The following is a 23,579-nucleotide window of genomic DNA, read 5'->3' on the forward strand; positions in this document are numbered from 1 at the left end:
TAGCAGTTTAACGGGATCATTTTAGTTATATTAAACTAAAAAATATGATAATACATTAATTAAGATGTGTGAAATAAAAAATAGATGTCGTACATCAAAATAATATATACATATTCAAGACATTATCTAAATTGCATTTAGTTTGAGATGAATCTTGCGATCATTAATAAAGATAATAAAAATCTAAATCTGCGGTGAGAAAATGAAGATAACGTTGGTAGTTCTCATTAGCTCAGTTGGTAGAGCATCGCCCCGGCAAGGGGAAGGTCCTGGGTTCAAGTCCTAGATGCGATCGCATCTTTTTCTGTTTCAATTTTTCGTTTAAAAATGGCTAATATTGTCTTCAAAATAAAATAATACATAAGTTCTATGAAACAACAGGCCCTTTCGTAATAGTTTTAAGAATTTGGTCAGAAGTTAGGATAGTCAGAAGTTAAGATAAAGGAACCAACCTAAGCCACCGAAGAAGACGAAGCCGGTGATCATGGCAACGGGGTGGATGTTAAACTGTAGTTCGGGGTTCTCTCTCCAAGCGAAGCCCCCGCGGTAATACAGGGTCCAGAAGACGGCGAGCGCCAGCGACCCCACCAGCAGCAGCACGGACAACGACACCACCAGCGTGTACTCCATCCAACTGGCGCAGCCCCATGGCTCAGCACTCTCGTCACAAGACCCACAGCGACGCCTGGAAAAAAATGTACAAATTAGTTTCATCAAATCTTTCCTATTATTATCGAGAAAAATTAAGAAAAAAATTACGAAGACAACGGTGTTTTATTTATTTTTTCGGGGCTTTTACATGAGAATATTAAGAAATATACATTATTTATTGTACATAACTGAATTGCTTCATTAACAACATTTTTTATTTGTTTAAACATAAATTGAAGATGTCCACTGACTTGGTATAATTTTTTCCCTCCATTAGTATTCTGGGAAAATAGGAATACATATGGTAGTTAGTCCCAGAATTTCTGCACTGAAATAAATGCTGACTTCTAGTATTACGTTGTGGAATCCGAAAGCTTATCAATTCTAGCAATACCGGACTATCAACTAAATCATTTGGAATTTTATATAGAAATACCAAGTCAGTAAAAATTCTTCTGTCTGACAATTTGAGCATATTTATATAATTTAACAGAGTGTTGTAGTTCAACATAATTGCTGGAATACCCATTTTAAAATTTATAAAACGTAAGAATTTGTTTTGTATTTTTTCAACAGCTTGTACATGTATATTATAATGTGGGTTACAGACAGGAGAATTTAATTTATTTTTATGGTGGCAAATAAGTTTTAAAACGACTATTTGAATTTCCGTTTGAAAGATACTCTCAGTATCGCCCTGGTGTAAGCCAAGAATCCGGAATCGAAACGTTGCTTGAAATAGCTTTGACCGTGTTTGGTGACCAGATCTGAATAGCCAGATACTTCCCCTCCCCACTACCGTCAGCTACACAACATACCCCGAATGGGAATGCCATAGTATCACTGGCTCCAGACTGTTGGGAGTAGTTGGGACTCTTGTGCGGTTTCACATGAAAAAAGATTATTTAAAAATCGTATTAATGAAATCAGAAAAATCCATAATTATTCGCGAAAATATTCCATAACCATCTAAAGGTAGTTAGATACACACGAGGCATATACTATGTAATATATGTGGGCGTGGCTTACGTTATATTCCTTGATCTCCTAGCCGAGCGATATGTTACTTTATATTTCCCCTAACCTGGCGTGGGGGCGCACTGTACGCTCTTCCCTCTCAGTCTTGCATTCGGTGGTATGATATCTTCCGTGTTTAGCATGTACAATGTACATATATTATATTATATTCTATATTGTACAATATTAATCTTCAAACTTGGTCCAAGCTAGCATAGAAAGTAGGGGAAATAATCAAATCTACATATCACTCGACAATTATAATAATTTCCTGTAATATTAAAAAATCTGTTAATGAAAAAATAAGAAAATACACAGATTTAGGAAATGAGATAAAAAGAATTTGGCATTCTCAGACTATAAAAATATTACCATTCGTTATTTTAGCTACTGGCATTATACCTATGTCTCTCATTAAAAATTTAGGCGTATTAGATCTGTCAAAAAAAATTGTATTGTATAAAGATGCAAAAGTCAGTCATTTTGAATACATGTAGGATAACGAAAGATTTTTTAAATATTTATGTTGAGGGATCAGTAGGAATTATAGGCCCTGTTAGGAGTTCTACCGAGCCGAACCCTCTGATATGAAAATATCTGGAGTCGGTGAATTATTTTCCCATTTGATCTCTGGTGAGTTGACGTGTTGTTCTTGTGTTGTTTTGTATTTATTTTGCTTATATAATGCACTTGCATAATGTTGATTGACTAGATGATCATTTGTGGAAAGTGTGTGGAAGGGTTTAGTTTTTCCTATGGGGAAGATTTAACCCGGACATAAAATCGGAAGTTAAAAAAATTTCTATGCACCAAAAATCATAATATATCTATCTATCTACACGCAGAATTTTTTAGAAAGACGAAGTTTTTAAAAAATTGTATTCAAGATAATGAATGAAGTAGTTGTTCTCAGTAATTCGAGGAAATAGCAGATAATAAGTCGACATTTAAATGGAGCAGTCTGGATAAAGGTATCTACGAAAATAATGCGTTTATATTATTATTTACTATCTGTACCTCGCCACGCGTTGCTGTCGCTCGACAATTCACAATATATTAACTTAACAATTATTCTACATTAAATTCTGTTCACTTGTCTTAAAAATCTTAAACTGTAAAAAACATGAACATAAAAAGCCCCTTTAGGTCCAAACATAGTCGTAAACATAGATATCACCAATATTACATGTTTTGTTTGAGATTTTAATACAGTAACATGTTTCTTTACAAAACCAAATTGTCATTACGATGTTTCAAAATGGCCTGTTTAGGAATCAATTTTTGATTATTTCTTTTATGTGTTAATTTATTCCTTCAATACCTACATAATAATTTTCACAGATATGTCCATCAAATGCGAAACTATCGAAAGAACGAACTATTTTTAAAATCTGTAATTTATTGTTGTAAGTTGTAACAACCTTCCACAATCCTACACACCTGTAATTATTATGATTGAATTTTAAATTTGTACCTGGAGAAAATGTCATTTTTGCAAATGGCTGCTTATCATCACGACATGACATTTGTGAAGAAAAACGGAAGCAGAATACGCATTGCCGAATCATGAATCGCCAGTATTGCAGATTTCTTTTAAATTTTTCAAAGAAAATTTCTTCTGAAAGCTTATCACTTTGTGATGTCATTATTTATTAGAATAATACACAAATAACTTTGTTTACATCACTTTAATATATATATAACCTCTACATGTTTCATGAACAATGTTCTCATCATCAGGAGCAAGTCAAAAATTAAATATAGATTACAATAATTGAACGTAAACAAAGTTATGTGTGTATTATTTTTTTTAATATCTTAAAATTATTTGCAATCCGGTTAAAATCGGGACTGCAGGCCGCTTCCTGATAAACTTTTTAATAAATTCGTCATAATATCAGAACACGTGTTCATGGACCTGCGTTTGTCTTAATAATATACAATGATGACCAAATGCAAAAATGTTAGGTGTTTTATGACCACGTGTTAAAAAAAAACATTGGTATTTTACTAAAAGTTTATCAGGAAACCTATCAATTCATTCGTTAAGGATCTGCCGTCCAGTTATTAACCGGATTAAGAATAATTTGAAGAGATTCTTAATAAATTAGAATTTTTATCACAAAGTATATTCTCCGTGCATTGTCATTGCTAGCCAGGTTGCCCGGAATGAAATCAAAGGATTAAAAGTGGTATTGTATAAAATGAAATAGTTAACCTCCTAGGACAAGATCTTCTGGATCCGAATATCTTTTCTCGGAAGGCCTCGTAGCGCTCTGCAGCCGTACTCTTGGGTGCATTTGGATCCCTATGGAAGAGTTTAGTAACGCGTCGTTTTTTGCCATCCGGACCTCTGACATATATGAAGAAGAGTTTCCTCCACCCTGTCAGCGCTGCCGTTTCTTCGTCCATCCGACATCCCAACTTGGCCTTGGACATTCCTACGGTGACGACTTTGGGTGGCGCGATTGATTTTTGTTTGCATTCGGTCCGTGAAGCAGATTTTGGTTGAGGTTTGATTACTTTAGTTAACTTTGCTTTGTGAGACGGTGGTGGGGCTTCGTGAGACGGTGGTGGGGCTTCTTGCACAACAGCTACTGTCGTTTTGACCTGTTCTCCTTTGTGAATTGGCGATGCTGCACGTGCCTGGTTCACGCAAACACGACGTAACGACAGCAAACACAGTTCAACAACTCTTTGTGCCATTTCAAAGGAAATAACAGAATAACATTAAAGACATAATTCTTATTTTCAAATATGAAATACCTCCCGAAATGACTAAGTAGCTTTTTGTAAGTAAGGTCTATTCGTCGAAGTATTAAAAAAAATCTATTTTAAAAATAAAATATGTATCAACTTTACTTCTATTGCTGCGCACTTAGTCACGAAGAAAAACGAATCTCGTCAAATGATTGGTAATCCAGTTAAAACGGGATTGCAGGACGTTTCCTGATAAACTTTTAGTAAATTCTTAATATATTGGAACACGTGTTAATGCACGTGCATTCGCTTTAAAAATATGTAACAGACAAAATGCGAAAATATTGGGATTTTCATGAACACGTGTTCCGACATCGTGATAATATATTCGTCAATTCGTTTTAAACCGGATTACGATAGTATAGGAAGCTTTTTTGCCCAAATGTTGTATTTGTAGTTTCTGGTTGGATATGTTTTTGACCCTGAGATCTGGTATTTCTTAGTATTAGTTATTATTTCTTGTGTTTTGTATTTATAATAATAATAATTGGATTATTTGTATAGCGCCGTTTTCGTGAGAAAATCAGCTCAAGAGCGCTTAACAACTTAATCTATTCCTATCACTTATACCTATAACTTATTACTAGTGGCATATAACTTAATAGTTTAATAGCTAGTGACTTAACTAGTGGCTTATAACTTAATAGTTTAATAGCTAGTGACTTAATTAGTGGCTTATAACTAAATAGTTTAATAGATAGTGACTTAATTAGTGGCTTATAACTAAGGTTAACATCTGGAGATTTATAACTACGACTTTTAACTAGTGATTTAAAATTATAAATATTTTATGACTGAGTGGGTATTTACACAATGCTATGACTTACAACTACGCCTTAAACTAGAGATTTACGACTAACATACCTATTTACGTTTACAATACAGATTGTTATGATTTCTGCTCGTTGTGTCAGTTTAAGATATAAAAATATTACAAAAAAAGGTTTAGGTACTTATTTATTGTTATTAAGTTTAATTTGTAGAACTCCATTTTAATTTTAATTTTTTATATATTCAATAATATTGTTATTGGGTTTATAAAAACAGTTTATTTTTAAACAAGTTCTGCTGTGTAATTATTATTACGCGTGACAGCTGTTTCGCCTTCTGAAGACAGTTTGATAATGCCTTCAGAAGGCGAAACAGCTGTCACGCGTAATAATAATTACACAGCAGAACTTGTTTAAAAATAAACTGTTTTTATAAACCCAATAACAATATTATTGAATATATAAAAAATAAAAAAAAAAGGTTTACTTATAATAAATTGTTATTACATTAAAGTGGGTAGTCAATGAGAAAGGTAAATACCCTGGAATTAGCAATGAAATACTACTGAAAAAATGCGGTTATTATTTTGGATACCACAAGTTGAAAAGGTGAGTCTTTAGTTTTGTTCTGAAGTCAGAAAAGCTGTCGATCATTCGCAAATGTGAATGGAGTTTAGTTTGTTCCAAGCTGTTGGGCCTGTTACTGCAAAAGCCCGTCCTTGCAATAGCTATTGGGGTGGAGCATAGGTACTGAGAGTCTACCTTTGGCTGTTGAATATAAAACAGTATAAAGTTGTTTAATTGACATGATGTTAAGATTTCGTCAGTGGTAGTTCTTACAGGAACTTTCAGAATAATTTTCATTGTATCTTTTTGGGCTTTAATTAGTGATTTTAGGATATTATCATTTGCACTACATGATAACAAAAACTAACCTGAAAATAGCATACGAAAAGAAGAATATCTAGCTAATATCATTTTACCATTTACCTACCGTATCCCCTAGGTGAGTTAATTAAAAGTAAGTTATGTACCATCCTAATCCTAAAATAAAGATAAAAATGTAACGAATTTCTAATAAACTACATCAAAATAAAAGCATTGATTCAATGGTATTAACTGTACACAAAATACTTCAATAGCCCCAGGCCTTTAGCTCTAACGGAATCGGGTCACTTATTCAAGAGAGGATGTTCAATGTAAAGCCTCTGCCTAACAAACCATTGCTCAGTTGTATACAAAAAGACAGAAAGAGATATTTATACTTAACAAATTAACAAATAGAAGACAAAAACTTGGGAACCAAACACAAAGAGAATTAGTTGAAATATGAACGGCGATTTGCGTAACTAAAGTGGAAAGGAAAAATAGCTATTAAAGAAAGAGTGAGAATGGGTTTTAATCAAAACAATAGAAAACTAATAGTTAATTATTAGTGAACTACATTGTTATACGGTGAATTCCTTGAGAGCTCTTTTTGTAGAATGTTTTGTAACACAAAGTGTGACTCCATGGAAATAGACGATGGAGAAATGAGTTCCTCGTGGGGGATCGATATCACAGAAATATTAGAGAAAATAAAATGTATTTAAATGCATGTCAAAGGTGCCTTAAATGTTTTTAGTTATTAGCTACTTTTTACATTCATTTGCCCGAAGGTCGACTTTTGATGTTAATATTATTAAAAAAATTATATTTTTGTGAAAATATCACTGTTCAGAGTAATTTAATTTGCGCAATAATCTGTGTGCGGAATAATCAGCGACCGGAGTTTTAAAAGCGTGGAATCATTTTGTGTGCAATATTCGTGATCGTAATAGTTGGATCAAAACCTAACTCATAGAATAGCGTGACCCGACACCATGGAACACGGGACAGAGTTTGCTGACCCTTCCCCGTTACCACAAATAATATAGTAAAAAGCGCTTACCCAAAGCTAGTACCTAGCCTAGACTACCTATAACCCAGTGTTCAAACTGCACAATGCCCACTGACCAATACCAAACGTCGGTCTCACCGCGAGTCTTTCACGCCAAATGGAAATGGATGGCCCTCGACACCACCGAATGAACAGCGAAAAGCAATGAACCGTTTTGACAATTACAACAAAAATTAGGTTTTCTCAGGAAGAATTTCTCGATAAAGCAGGGTTTGAATAATGTAATATCACTGACATCATGATACAATATCGTTATTATTTAAGTAGTATCGGTCGATTGTCGATAGGTCGAAAAGTGAGAAGATTAGAAGCAATGCGCACAGAGAAAAATGAGTATTGCTAATATATTAAGAATCTCTTCAAATTATCCGTAATCCGGTTAAAACGGGATTGCAGGCCGTTTCCTGGTAAACTTTTAGTAAATTCCTAATTTCATCGAAATACGTGTTCATGCACCTGAATTTACCTTCCACACGTGTTCCGACACCGTGATGATACATTTGAATTTTACTAAAAGTTTATCAGTAAACCTATCAATTCATTAGTTAAGGGCCTGCAATCCCATTACTAACCAGATTACAAATAATTTGAAGAGATTCTTAGTAAATATCTCAATAATTCATTTTTAACTAACTAACTCATATCTCCGCCAAATCTGGTTCAGATTCCGGAACTATCCCACTAAATTTTAGAATCCCTATCTCCGATGTCTTCCCGATTCTTAAATCCAACATGACTCGTGCCTGGGAAGAAAATTGGGCAGTCTCCAAAATAATAACTGGATCTTTCTATGCTGGAATTCAAAACCATATCCCTGCTAAGCCATGGTTTCACGGTAAAAAACTGTCAAAACGATTCATTTCATGTATTTCGAGAATGAGAATTGGTCACTGTTCAATTGCATCCCACTTGGCTAGAATTAGAGTTTTGGATGATCCGGTCTGCCAGTGCGGTGTGGAAGAGGAAACCCTCGACCACGTTTTCTTTAACTGTAAAAATCATTCATCTTTCAAGAACATATACCGCCGTCTTATTAAAATCACACACCAGTCCCCCCTTAACATTTCATACCTTTTATCTCTTAACAATTCTCGTGTTCATACAGCTTTATGTAAGTTTATTAACCTGAATGAATTCAACATTTAATTTGTTTTAGCGATCTAAATGAGTCCAATGATTAAATTGTTATTTTTAACTGTTACCGGCACAAAGCACTCTTTTCAGGGTGAAATGCCTAAAACCAAAAAAAAAAAAACTCATATCTCTCGGTGTGCCTAGATAGTCATATACATAAACAGCGCAATAATTATGCTTTGTTTTTTTTTATGTGGTGCAAAAATTGGTGAGTTTATCGCTTAGGGAAATCGACGTTGAGAATTTAGATTGTTTACCTCCGAATTAATTGTGTATCAGAGTTATATTTTGTTGTTGTTACGAAATAAGTTTGGCGTAGTGAAAAACAATTTTCCTTTGACAATAAACAAATTCTAGCCAGGAAATAGCAGAAAACCTACCATATAATACCCTCTAAAATGATTGCGTCTTTCTAAGTATCATACTACTAAATATATCTTGTTATTTATTGCTAATATATCACTATGGGTATATTGTTTAAATAATTTTGTTTTATATGATATTCCCCACTTTTCTTTTTTTTGGGATTTTTTTAAGGAAAGGAAGGAGAGGAAGTTCTAGGAAGGTAAAATGTATGAGGGTTGGGTAGGAATCTAGGGATCAGTGTGACCAGGAATGACGGACATATGAATATATCCCTTCCACTGCGGCGCAAGGCGATGGGACGAGGGACCAGTTGTAGAGATCAAAGGGTCTCCCCAAACAAGCCTCTTCCGATCTGGAGCGCCACGCAACTTGTGGGCAGGCCCTAAACACACCTCACCCGATGAACCCGGGCACCCCTGCTAAATCACCAAACGTGGCGAATCACTTGAGGTGACCTAGGTGTTAGTTATCAAATAAATGGTTTCCAGGGCGGCGGTACCGAAACCCACAACCCAAATTAAAATAGTAACAGTTATAGGTAATAGGTAGATATAAAACTATAGTTAACTAATAATGATTTCGGTGTATCAAGAAAATATACGACTCCCAAGTGGATGTACTACCTTACATTGTTATCCCGCTAATAATTCAACTGCCACAACAAAAGCCTTTGATACATTAGAAATAGTCCACAAATAAACGACAACATTACGATCAAATTACTACCCCATTTTCTTTACAATGTTTGGGTAGACACTTTAAAGGTAACATTTCATCAATGTAGCTCATCTCCTAAATACCAACATAAATAAATTATTATGTTCATCCAATATTGCATTAAGAAAGACAAATCAATGCGAATACGAGAGTGCACGGGTAGCATGCATCAGAGGTACAAGTTGCAAAATACTTCCTGGGATGTGAACAGAATAAAGACCTGTACTTTCTAAAAAGCTCTGACATTCCGACACGTATGAAGAGAATGGAGACAGGAACATGACTGAGTGTGTAATGCGTTAATTATATCGGCCAGTCACAAACGCTAATCCATGTACAGTTCAATCGCCAATCCATGCACAGTTCAATCACCAATCTATGCAGAGTTCAATCACCAATCTATGCAGAGTTCAATCACCAATCTATGCAGAGTTTAATCACCAATCTATGCAGAGTTCAATCACCAACCAATGCAGAGTTTAATTACCAATCTACGCAGAGTTCAATCAACAATCAATGCAGAGTTCAATTACCAATCTACGCCGAGTTCTATCACCAATCCATACAGAGTTCAATCGCCAATATACGCCGAATTTAATCACCAATCCATGCAGAGTTCAATCACCAATCTATGCAGAGTTCAATCACCAATCTATGCAGAGTTCAATCACCAATCTATGCAGAGTTCAATCACCAATCTATGCAGAGTTAAATCACCAAGCTATGCAGAGTTCAATTACCAATCTACACAGAGTTCAATCACCAATCCATGCAGAGTTCAATCACCAATCCATACACAGTTTAATCGCCAATCTACGCAGAGTTCAATCACCAATCCATGCAGAGTTCAATCGCCAATCCAAACAGAGTTCAATCGCCAATCCATGCAGAAAAACGGCATTGTTCTCGTAGCCGCTGAAGTTTTCAAACTTTCCGTCACTATTGCCTAATTAATGCCAAAGTTGAATATTGCCATATTGGTCAAGGAGTTTAGGATCACCATTTATGACCTTTTTTCTTTAAAAAACTTCATACATTTAATCTTATAACATTTTCAATATTCATAGACATTTATTGTTGGTCAATTCCAAAACGATGTTTTGGGGGAGTGGGATTAAGTAATGATTTTTTATTATAGTAATATAAAATAATATCTAAATGTTAGCTGTCTAATCTCTCGGCACGCAGAATGATTTATCATAAACACCCGAATAAAGTGGTATTCTTTAACCTTTTCAAGTTCCCGCCTTTCAGGTTATACAATTCGACAATAAAGCAGAATACAAGTACCGTTGCAGGCAAAGTTCAGCGTTCATTACAAGCCGTATTGTGTCTGATAGAATATGAGATACTAGGTACTTCAATACTTGCGGTAGTTAGTGGTCGGTTCCGTCACTTGTCGCTGGTGAATTTGGCCTTTGACACCTGCTCGTGAAGTTCTCAATTAAATCCCGTGACGACGGGTAAATCCACCTCCGCAGTGAGTATTAGAAAGTGGTAACTTACTGTTGACTAGGGTCTTACCGCCGAGAGCTCTGGTGTCCGACGACGGATCAGGGTGAATGGAGGACGGGTTGTTTTACAGAATTTGAACAATTCATCAAATTTCAAAGTTCATTTTCATGTTCTGTGAAGGTTTTGTTATTGTTTTAGTTTTGTGAAATGTGACCAATCATAACAACAAAACTTGAAAATCAGCTTTGAAATTTGATGAATCGTATAAATTTTGTCAAACAACCCGATCTTAAATTATTAAAAAGTAAAATTTCGGTTGTGAAGTGCGTAACAAAATAAAATTCATAAATACATCATTCTTATTGTTCTTATAATAATCGGTGGTGTAATGGTCAGCATAGTTGCCTTCCAAGCAGTTGATCGGGGTTCGATTATCGGCAGTGGCAATTTTTTTAAATATATTTTGTAAATTATTACTTTTTTGTCATTTTTTTAATAAATGTGATTTTTCACGGGTCTGCGGCAGTAAATAGTAATAATAAAATTAGTACCACAAGTTCATCGCAATGACTGTGGAATGTCTTTAATTTTATTGAAAGTCAAATAGCTCGCAATGACCTCACATACTTACTAGAAAAAGACGTCGAGAACTTTATCATTGTCAACGTGATAGTTTTTGTTCCGTTTACAAAAATATTTTTTTATTAAATGCGTGAACTATGGGATTCTATAATCTTAGCTACAATTCAAGAAGCCCACCGGTAGTCTAAATTACATAATATATTACAGGGGCATTACGACTACCTACAACTGTATGACTACACCTACGATGTGAAGTGAATTCTGTACTTTAATGTACTGATACCACCGGGCGTTTGCCTCCCATGCGAATCCCATCTACACACTTAATTTAAACGCCCAGGAATTTAAATACCAAAAGATTCTGGGCCACGAAGATGACGTCCAAGCAAATAGTGATAACGGGAGATTGTATGGAGAATGGAGAACAGATGTCGGAGTATTGTTTTATCAGTCGCGCCGAATGTCAACACGAGCATAAGCCAACAATACTAATTATGCCGCATTCGCCTTGCAAGTTACAAGTACCAGTCTTATTATTAAACCTCCGATCACATGACATGCATCGGGTATTACGATACCATATTAACTGGAATAGTTACGAAAACAGACAAGCTTGTAAACGGTGAATAAATAAATCTGTATGCGGTAGAGGAAATAATCCATTCTACGATTGGGCGTATAACTGACAAAACATCTTTTGGCGGGCCTAGTGGAGTAAATCCGACTATTTCGTAGCAAGCGTGGCAAGACGGAACGACGCTCTTGTAACTCATACGGCCAATCTTGTAACTCGTCAGCTCTTTTCTTACGAAGAAAGATGAGTATTTCTAATTTAATAAGAATCTCTTCAAATTATTCGTGATGTAAATTGTCGGCCGATCGCCGTCGAAAGTACATACATTTGTCTACTTTCTTATTCTAAAGTATTCATTATATCACTCGTTGTTCGAGTGGAATGACTTCATCGAGCATCGAGACCCAGCCTTTTAACAAATGAATTGATAGATTTCCTCTTAAACTTTAAGTAATATACGAATATGTTATCACGATGTCGGAACACGTGTTCATAAATCTCTTAATATTTTCGAATATCTTCATTATACGTATATTATCATCAAGGCAAATGTGGGTACATGAACACTTGTTCTGATATATTAGGAATTGACTATAGGTTTATCAGGAAACATCCGGATTACGAACAATTTGAAGAGATTTTTAATAAATCTCATAAAATTTTGCGATGGATCTATTCTAAATGTTGATGAATTTTTCATTTGTATTTCTTTGTGTGTATTTTAATAATAATAAAATAATTGTTTAATTGTCAAGAATATAAGACGTATTTTATTTTTAATCAGCTTAATGTTTAGAATAGGCATCCTAAAGTTTGTCCAATTTTTTTATCTTTCGCCACAGTTTGACGCCTTTATACTGGCACTATCCATATCGTCAGATTATCAAATTTGACGTGTTCCTCTTTTCACTGTTAACTCCTAGCTTGATGATCAGTATTTGATGATGGTATAAACGGCAATCGCTTCTCCATGCGAATTCAGACTTTTCATACTTTCCTGCATTATATCTTAGTCATACTTTCTGCCATATTTTAGAGGCATAATTTTCAGTCATTTGTTGATTTCTGACATTCCGTTGCCATAAAGTTCAAAAGCCTTTCCCATGAAAGTTCAAATCAAACATTGAATACCAACCAACTTTTGATATAAATCCTACCAATGACCACAAATCATTTCGCGCACATCCACAAAGCTGAAGTTCTGTTAATTGACCTGATGACAAGATGACCCAAGCATAAACGGCATTATTATTTCCTCCAACGAAAAGGCGCTTTCACTTACCTTTAACTATGACAGTTAAAATACATGTTCGATCCATGACCCACAAATGTCAACGCGTTTTTGGAATGCATAATGTCAAAATTATTTCCCGTTATGAATTTTAAAACGAAGATGAACGGTGATATTTTAGCATGTGTCCGTGGATTGAAGACAGCAGTATTTATACAACCAGTTTACCCACTTCGACGATAATTAAAAGATTGTTGAGATTAGATTTTAAAGACCACCATCTTTAACTCAACGCTGTAAACGGATTTTCCTGATAAGGTATATAACCCGAATCATACCTTTTCGGGAAACAAATCACCGGTATTTACATGGCAGCAGATACTTATTCATTTTACAATTAACTAGCTGACCCGACATTACTCGGAGGTATAAATGGTTTGGAGTAAATGTTTGACCAAACATAAGTATTTGTTCCAATTGATCGTGTCATGCCTACGTCGGGCGTCCCCGACTTCTTGGACAATTCAAACTACTATCAAAACACTCCTGGCACTAATAAAAACAAACTCTGAAATTTTTGAGCGTCAGTCGATCAGTCCAGTAGTTTTGGAGTCAGTAGGCACAAACAAAAAAACTTAATGTTTAAAAGATAAAATACTATGTTTGTACTATGTACGTGTGAAAGGAAAAGTGGGGTAAAAAGGTGAAAAATTGAATATAAAATCCCCGACTGCCGGGAAACTTATCCTGTTGTCAATAGTGCCCCGGAAAATATACAACATCAGATTTTAAAGGGCAGGTAAAGGCAAACTTAGCGAGATTTTTGACATTGTATCAAATAAAAACGTTGACAGAAATTAATAATTTATGATTAAATTAGTAATTATTTCTATTTTAATTCATAATTAGAAGTTACTTTTAATTAAATTAGTAATAATTATTAATTAAACGAATCATAAAATTAGTAATACTTATTAGTTAAACTAAAAATAAAGATAAATATTATTTTTATTAAAATTAATTAATAATTGAATTGATTATTAATTGATTATTATAATGGATGACTTGTATAGCGCCGTTTTTGTGCAAAAACACCTCAAGGGCGCTGTACAAACTTATAATACATTTCTACAGTGATCTATGTTATTACTTAACTATTTATGGAGAAAATATACAGTACAATACTTACCTGGTAGGTCACTTGAGATTAACACTTAATTAACATTATCTAATTGTTTATTGGCGAAATTTAGATACAGGATTTAGGACTTAATTGAAAAATTGAATATAACTGGACTTTCTCTTAGGAATGGTATATTTAATTTAAGGGTACGACAGCTTAAAAAGGTAAGTATTTAGTTTAGACCTTAGAGGAAGTTAGCTACTAGCTGTACCCCGCCACGCGTTGCTTTGGCTCAGTCTACACAAAGGTGCAGATAGAAAAACAATGGCGGGTTTTGCTTTCACGTCCGAGAGATAGCACTGTTTTTCAAATAAAATGTGTTTTTACCTGTCACAGGTGACATATATATATATATATAAAAAACACACGCGTATTCGAATGTAATGTTGTGTTCAAATTTCATAGCAATCAGTGAAGAACTTTGGGAGACTTAAGATTTTTAACAAACGTACATTGACATTTGTATTTATATAGATTAATTGTTGAAATCGTAATTATTATGTATTAATTAAATTCGTCGTTATTATTAATTATATACTATTATTATTTAAATTAGTATTGAAAATGTATTACAACTGGTCCTTTGACACTTATTTTTGCTGACAATTATTTTCATATTCCAAATCTCGTAAATATGGTGATTTTTCCACAAATGCTACTTTACACCTAACGCTGATTCAATTTAAAATTTTCAAATACATTAAAATAATGAAATGTAAGCACTTCTAGTGTAATTCTTTATTGTATGATGGGAAAAATCGTCATTATTGCCGGCATAACTGATCTATGCCTGAAAAAATATAAGGATAGGTGACATAAAAATTGATGGCGGAGGAGTTTTAGCGAAGTCTTTTACTTACTCTAGATCAGAGGTTCCCAAAGTGGTCTATATGGACCCTCAGGGGTCGATATCGGCTTGCTGGGGGTCTATGTCAGCGAGAAAAAAATTTGGGGGTCCACGAGATTCAAATGGGGGTAGTAATAATAATAATAATTGGACAATTTTTATAGCGCCGCTTTTGTGAGTTATCACCTCAGGGGCGCTTAAAGGGGTACATACGAGCGGACCCCCATTTACCTGAAGTCAACATTTAGGAGTTCCGTAAATTACACAATAGACCTAACACAAATATAATAGACTGAGAAATTACTTATTTGATATTTGTATTTTTATATTTCGTAAAGTTGTTAAAATAATGACGTTCAACATTTAAATGCACTTCACACAGACTTCAAAACTAAGTTTGAGGACATTTTAACTATGGAAATGCAACGTTGAAGAATCGGATATCATGTGACAAGAAGGACTGACCGGAATAAGCACTGACAGAGAACTTAAGGGGCAGTTCTGTAGGGAAAGAAATACACAAAGAAATTCCCTTTGCTTATCTTGCTTCATTTTCATTTAGTGTAATAATAATAATAATACTTGGATGACTTATGACTTTTGTGCAAAAACACCTCAAGGACGCTGTACAAACTTTTAGTACATTTCTACAGTGATCTATCTTATTACTTAACTATTTATGGAGAAAATACACAGTACTATACTTACCTGGTAGGTCACTTGAGATTAACACTTAATTAACATTATCTAATTGTTTATTGGCGAAATTTAGATACAGGATTTAGGACTTAATTGAAAAATTGAATATAACTGGACTTTCTCTTAGGATTGGTACATTTAATTTAAGGGTACGACAGCTTAAAAAGGTAAGTTTTTAGTTTAGACCTGAACCTAGTTAATACCTCACAAGGGTGCCCCTATCTGCACAATGTGAAGGCAAAGCAACTATACAGCCACCCGGTTGTTGGACAGGCAATGGAAGGGAATATTTTTATTAAAAAAATTAATGATTATCACATGGGACGGTAAAAGTTTTAGGAAAATTCAATATTCGGCAGGCACAAAGGAAAAAAAATATTTGGCAAGTGATCTACGAGGCAAAAAAGTTTGGGAACCTCTGCTCTAGATGTCTAGATTTTAGATTCACGACAGCACAAATTGAAAGTTAACACACGCAGGCACTACCTAGTAACTACCAACTCGCCTCTGTTGGTAAATAATAACGTAGGAAGAGGAAGCGGTGCGTTTTTCACGTTTGTCACCATCGACACTGCATTGGCCGAGACCAGCTAGAGACCGGAGACATGGAGACGCGGAGACATGGATTCACGGAGAGGATATGCATCTTACATATATCTACATGCTCTCTTTGTGAAGCGGAACGTGACGGCGAAAATAGAGACATGCGATCTTACGGACACTTTACACGATGCGTTTATTCATACCCACATTGTTGATCCAAACTCTTAATTCATGGATATGCCAAGTATAGATATTTGATATGACAATTTTTGTGAAGCCTTTTGTATTTCTTGTTTTTGATCCAGATATTTTAACTACCTTGTGTATCATCTGATAGTGTTACATTTTACAAAGTTCTCACTGAAGTAATTATTGTTTTTGTCTTTTCTTGAACCATAAAAAAGTAAGTGGTTATTCTGACAACAAACAGATAACTACGCTACTTAAGTCACCTGTAATTTTATAATAACGGTTATTTATGGGTTTTTACATCAATGGAAAATAATTTATTATATTTCATTTATATGTAATTTTCATATATTTTTCCTCTTACCTTTTATATTTTTTGCTTGTAACTTTATACCTATGTTAATGGCGCATGTTATGCCGTATGTTTTTTTATATAAATAAATACCGATCACCATCTGGAAACTATATCGCGACCCATATGAAAAAATTTTTCTTTACACGATAATTATTTCATACTTGAAATCCCCAATCAAAATTACGTTTATCGTATTGCAAACATTAAAAAATACTATACATCAGATCTGTCATATCGCTTTAGTAATCATCAATTTAATCCCAAAAGTATTCTTACACAAAATTACGAAATGTTATATATTGATTCATCGCTAGGTATGTATTAGAAAGGATTGCATTTCGTTGCCCTGCCACACCAGATCGAATGATTTAATCTGTATATGTACCACGTCATATTAACTATGCGCAAAAGTCAGTAATGGGACGTATCTGCAAAACATTCAATACCATACAAGTTGTAGACATTTTCAATAGTACATTGAAAACATATAAAATCAAACAATTATTTTTTTGTTCAAATTGTAGTAAATACATCGAATAACTCTGCTAAAATATTTTTTTTGTACATAGATAATTAATGGAACTTAATTGGTTCGGCATATATTGATTTTACAATGTAATCTTATGAATAAATTAAATTTAAAATGAAACGATAACTTAGTAAATACCACTTATATTTATTATACTTAAAATGCCTATCGGGTTTCTTTACCTTTACTTTATAAAAGTGTTGTACTGCCCCGAAGAAGCTACGGTTGTAGCGAAATCCGGTCGGCGTTAAGTATAGCAAATAAAAATTGTGTTTGCTGAGTTATTATTTAATTTCAAATTATAATGTCATATCACAAGTATCTTCTTCATATGAACAAATATTTGAAATAACTGTTTGATTCATAAACATATAAAATAAAATACTTACAAATCAAACAAATGGTATTTTTGGAGGGAACTAATTGTCAAAAAAATAATCATGGATCATATGAAAGCATCTGTCATTTGTCTTTGCCGTCAACAAATTATATAAAATACACGCGAAATTCATAATAGCGAACAGGAATACATGTTCACAATATTATTATAAATTTGTAAATATTTTAAATATAAAACGTATATAAACATGCAAATTTTTCAATTACGTATATAATGACAGGCAACAGGATATCAAATAATGTCCGCCATCTTAAACTGTACAAAAATGGTACCAAAATATAACACTTTATCCATTATTATGCAAATACGACCTACATTGAAACTGGACGAAAAAAAGCATCGTGTAAAACGTTCATTACTCTATAAGATACTTCTTGCGTGTGAACATAGTGGACAAGGAATTTGCTCTAGGGAAAACACTGGAAAATCCGTCACGAGGATTGAATTAAGTGAAAACAAAGTAATTATAAGTACTTTTAAAAGTAGCTATAACTTTGTAGTTATCCATTAAAAAAATGAAACGATGCAACTTTGTTTGATTTACTATATATATATTTTTATTTTTTATTTTTAATAAACGCGGACCAGTTTTGGAACAACAGTTCCTTTCTCATGGCAAAATATATACTAACTTATATACAAAACAATGGGTGAACATAATATATTACTTGAAGTGGGGTGGTGGGCGTGACTAGGGATCAACGTTATCTAGGGCCTATGTCATATTTGGAGATGGTGGCATTGTAGGAGGGAGGAAACACAGAGGCCGAAAAATGTAGAAACGACCCGTCATCATGCGACAAATGTCAACGGTGAACAAATGTTGGGCGCGCGTTTGTCGTGTTTCCCGATTATGCACCGGTGCCGAGGAGATCAATTACGCTCATTCCTCAGAGCATCTTCCATTGTAATACCGGTAGAACAAGGACAGCATATCTACCAGATGCTTGTACTCTAAATATTGCAATCCGTTTGTTGGGGAATCTATGAAACCGTTGGGGCTCCAGAACAGAGGTGGCTGCTAATTTCAACAGTCAGATTAGTCAATAATTAATATTTCATTATTATAATCGTGCTATATTTCCCAACCACATACAACAATAGCGTCTCTTTATTATTTATTACTTGGAATAATTTCTAGGGAAAGAAAATGTATAAATTATTAACACCTTGGTGGATGCGAAAATCGCAAAATTAATTGGTTTATATTAAGTTAGATGCGAAATAATTGGCTTGAACGTGTTTTCACAAGAGACAGTGGAAATTAAGGAAATTGCTGTGAATATTGTTGTTGAGGATTTTGTAAATACAATTCCGGTCGCAAAGTGTTCTTCAAATGAGAGGGTCTTGACTTCCACTGGGACAAAATAGCTACCGGTGGTAACATTACGAGTCTTCGGAACTGAAACACTAAAACGGAATGTACTGAATAATGCATTACGAAATGTGTGGAGATCTTATACGAGACCCATTTCAGAGGCAGCGTGGTTTTCATTCAAAGGGACATAAAAATATCTATATTTCTGAGGTAACTTTTTATAGCTTTATTCATACACTTTAACGACTCACACTTTAACCATGAAAACAACATTTTTGAAGTGTATCTCATTCGTACTTAAAATGTCGGTAAAATGTTTATGTACACAGACGACACTCACAACACACGTGTGAGTGCTTATATTATGCACAATCTTCTTCTTATTCTCGGGGTAAATAGGGGATATTTTGAACTAGAAAAAATCCTGGGCATGGTTATTAATTTTAAAGCTTTTTAGTTAAGATTTTTTTGTATAAAAACAATAATATTTTTATTCAATTTATAAAAAGGGTTAATTTATAAACAAGTTCTGTTGTGTAATTATTATTACGCGTGACAGCTGTTTCGCCCTCTGAAGGCATTATCAAACTGTGGTGAAGCCACTTACAAACACATGAAAATTTATTAAGAATTTTTATATTATTTATATTCCGGTTAAAAACGGGATTACAGGCCTTATGAACGATTTAACAGATTTTCTGAGATGTTTTAATAAATTGAGAATACATTATTACAATGTCGGTACACATTTTTATTAATTCAATTTATTAATTTTTGGGAAATCGACAGTTTACATTTATTTCAGTTTATAGTATTATATAGCCAAAATAAAACCAATTATGGATTTCCTCCTTGTGACTTTACCTCTACTGAGACAGCATAATAAGGAATAAGTAATTTAAATTTGTAAGAAAGGAATATGAAATGAAAAATTTAAAACGAAAAATTTAGAAAACATGGAGAGAGGTTGTAGATTTTCATGAAAGTCCGAATATTTTTGCATTTCGTAATGATATATTTTAAGGCAAATGCGCGTTCAAACAATTGGCGCATTTGATTGATGATATATCATGGATATAAATGTAAAAATATTCCGATTTTCGCGAACACGTGTTCCAACATCTGGATAATATGGTTCCATGATAACTCAACACAGTGCCAATTCAACACACTTTTAAAAAGTGATATAAAGTCATTAGAAACGATGATAATTTATTTTTTTTACCTAACCTAACCTAACCTACATAACCCAGTTAAAAAAAGTTTTTGTTTCATCACTTTCCATGACTTTATATAACTTTTTAAAGATGTGATGAATTATCATTGTGATGATTTATCCGGTTACCGGATAATATATTCGTAATTTACTAAAAGTTTACCAGTTACTTGTTAATTAATTTATTCCTGCAATCCCGTTTTTAACCAGATTACCAATAATTTTAAAAGATTCTTAATAAATTTGCAATATTCATTTTTCACTCGTAATGAAAAAAAAAAGATTTTATTTATTGTACGAAATATTTAAAATTCCTTAATTAATGTACCATATGCGTGGCATTTAAATTAATGCTATCGTAAAATACATAGAAACATATTACGTTGTTAGCGAAAACTTATCAAGACGTTGGTGTTTTGCTTTGTACTGATTTTCCCAATATTTAGGTAAGTTATTTATATTTAAGATTAATAAAAGTAATACATCACAGTTAAAATATTTTACATAAAAAGTTTCGAAAATTTTAGAAAAAGTTAGCGATAAGCACCTTTTTTATTTTTACAGAATCAATTCAAATTTCTAGGCCTGCTAAGGCAAATTCGACCGTAGGTCCGTCCAATACAACCGGGCCGCATCGCATATTTTTTATATACGCCTTCTTCACTTACGTCGTTAAGATGCCGACTTTATTTTAGTGTATTGTGTTGTGAAAAAAGCAACACTACTTGATTGAATTATGGAAGAAAGCAAAATTGAATAACGTGAATTCACACGGACTTCATAGGAATGAGAAACACTTTTGTTTCAATAACTGTTTATGTCGTATACGCCTCAAGTTGTAAGTGATTGTTATCTTATGAAATGTAATCATTTATTTTATTGCATGCAATGGGTTTCATATTGTATGAAAATAAAGCATTATAAATAATAACTTGCAATATTATATAATGGGCGAAGAATCAGTTCGTGCCATTAGTTTTAGAGAAACAATATTATATATGACCGCGGGCCGTGTTTCGTAATCAGTTCGGATAAATCATGATAAAGGAGATGTTATTATTTGCGGTAAAGTTTAAAGGTGAGAAGGGTTAGATTGTCTACATATTCTCACGGATTGATTCAGCAGCCTCTGGACTAGTTTGACCTCACAAAGCAATAATCATAAACTCTCCATAAAGTAATTTAACCCTGCATTACAAACCTTCGTCGATTCGGCTACGCGTAAATAATGACAAATACATTTAACGAATTAGTCATAATACTAACTTTGTATTTAGTTAAGGTTCTTAGATGGTTTGGGCATGTAGAGCGAATGAGCTAAGAAAGGAGTGTAATGAGAATATACGATGCAAATGTGAATGGTAGCAGAAGTCGGGGACGCCCGAGGAAGACATGGCACGACCAAGTGAATCAGATACTTGAGTCGGGCCATGTCAAGAGTCAGAACAATAGAAGAGTATGTATGAGACGATGTATGAATGTGAATGAGGCAAGGAGTGTGTGCCAAGACCGAGTTGTTTGTCGGTCCGTCCACTCTGCCTACCCCTGCGGGGAAACGGCGTGATGGTTAGTTAGTTACAAAATTCTTTTTACTGAGACTTAATTATTTTAAGAAGTGTTTATAAAATTATCGGGAAACATTAGTACATATAAAAAGTCGTCTGAATCAAACACGAAGTCGGAAGATAAATAAAATATAATGGTATTAAAATGTGTGCATTTGATTTTTTAAAACAATCCCACACGATTGAAAAATGGACGGGTGACTTTATTGCGTATCTTCGTCGATTCGACGACGCACGTACTTGATCACACTGTTAATCTGCTAACAAGCGCCAATATTTATTTATATTGTTCACCCATATGAGCTTTTACTACATGCAATCTAGTTACAAGGGAGTATCTAAATGACTCAGTCCTGATATTGCTATTGCAATTAAAAATAAATTTGGATCGAGTAGTTCTAGTTGGTACGCGGAAGGTAGGTATACTGAGTAAATCGGATCTGCCTATAATACAAACAATTTTAAAAATCAATGTCAAGTCGGAAGCGAGTCTTCTATCTGAGAGTTTTAATAATTTTTATTCTTCGATCAAACACTAGATGCCAAATGGGATAGCAAAAGGTTTTTAAAAAATCTGTTGTGAGGTGTTAGTAGTCGATTGGACGAAGGTTTGTAATCTAGGGTTAATACCTTTCACGTGCTTCCATTATAATGCACGGTGGGAAATAATTGAGCATAGTTCTGTAATTCTACTCAGTGAACAATGATTACACTGTACAATGAGTATTCATGGCACCAGAAGACACAGTCAAGCCTCAATTAGTACAATATCATATTGCGCTTCCTTGTGGATGCTCAAACAACATAATATTACATTTCCCTTTCAATTGCGGAACTTCTGAATTCAGAACTAAGTACTTACACACACACAATGTTGGGTTATATGGCATAATTTTACTATCAGACCATTATATCATTATGGATATAGTCAACATGTGGGATATAGTGAACATGTGGGATATAGTCAACAGGTAGGATATGGTCAACGTGTGGGATATAGTCAACGTGTGGGATATAGTTAATATGTGGGATATTGTCAACATTATGGATATAGTCAACTAGGACTAGGAATGAGATACGGAGTCAAATAAAAGTCGATATAACTTAGTTTTTTTTTTTACAAGTACGAATGTGGTATGTAGCAGAGAAAGGAGGAAGTTGGGCACGCCCGAGGAAGATGTGGTACGATCAAGTGAAACAAAAACTTATATAAAGTAAACTTTTCAATTCATTAGAATAATATTATTTCCACTTTAAAATAGATCAAGTTTTCAGGTATACTAGAATTCACTACCTCAAAAAATTACTCCAAACCATTCATAACACCGCACATCTCCGGGTATTCGTCAGTTAATTCGAAAATAAAATTCAGAAATTCCGTAATATTTTTATATTTTCAGTACAAATAATAAATGTATTCAAACGTTCTTAGAATTGTTGGTGGTGTAATGGTCAGCTAATTGTATTTCAAACAGTTGATCGGGTTTCGATTCTAGACCGCGATATTATGAAAAAAAATTATTTTATTTATTTTCCTTG

At 33.9% G+C, this 23,579-nt stretch overlaps 1 protein-coding gene across 3 annotated transcripts in view; it reads right to left on the reverse strand.

Moving 5' to 3' along the window:
* LOC149422036 (transmembrane ascorbate-dependent reductase CYB561-like) overlaps nucleotides 1-23,579 on the reverse strand; it is a 173,425-nt gene that overhangs the window by 10,037 nt on the left and 139,809 nt on the right. For all 3 annotated transcript variants that reach the window (XM_089634249.1, XM_089634251.1, XM_089634250.1), the window contains one exon: nucleotides 453-685. In XM_089634249.1, coding sequence (XP_089490375.1) covers nucleotides 453-685 — 233 coding nt within the window. The remainder of the gene's footprint in view (nucleotides 1-452; nucleotides 686-23,579) is intronic.

The sequence above is a fragment of the Hesperophylax consimilis genome, chromosome 8 (assembly GCF_061612785.1).
Source record: "Hesperophylax consimilis isolate HC1 chromosome 8, BYU_Hcon_1.0, whole genome shotgun sequence".
Classification (NCBI taxonomy): domain Eukaryota; kingdom Metazoa; phylum Arthropoda; class Insecta; order Trichoptera; family Limnephilidae; genus Hesperophylax; species Hesperophylax consimilis.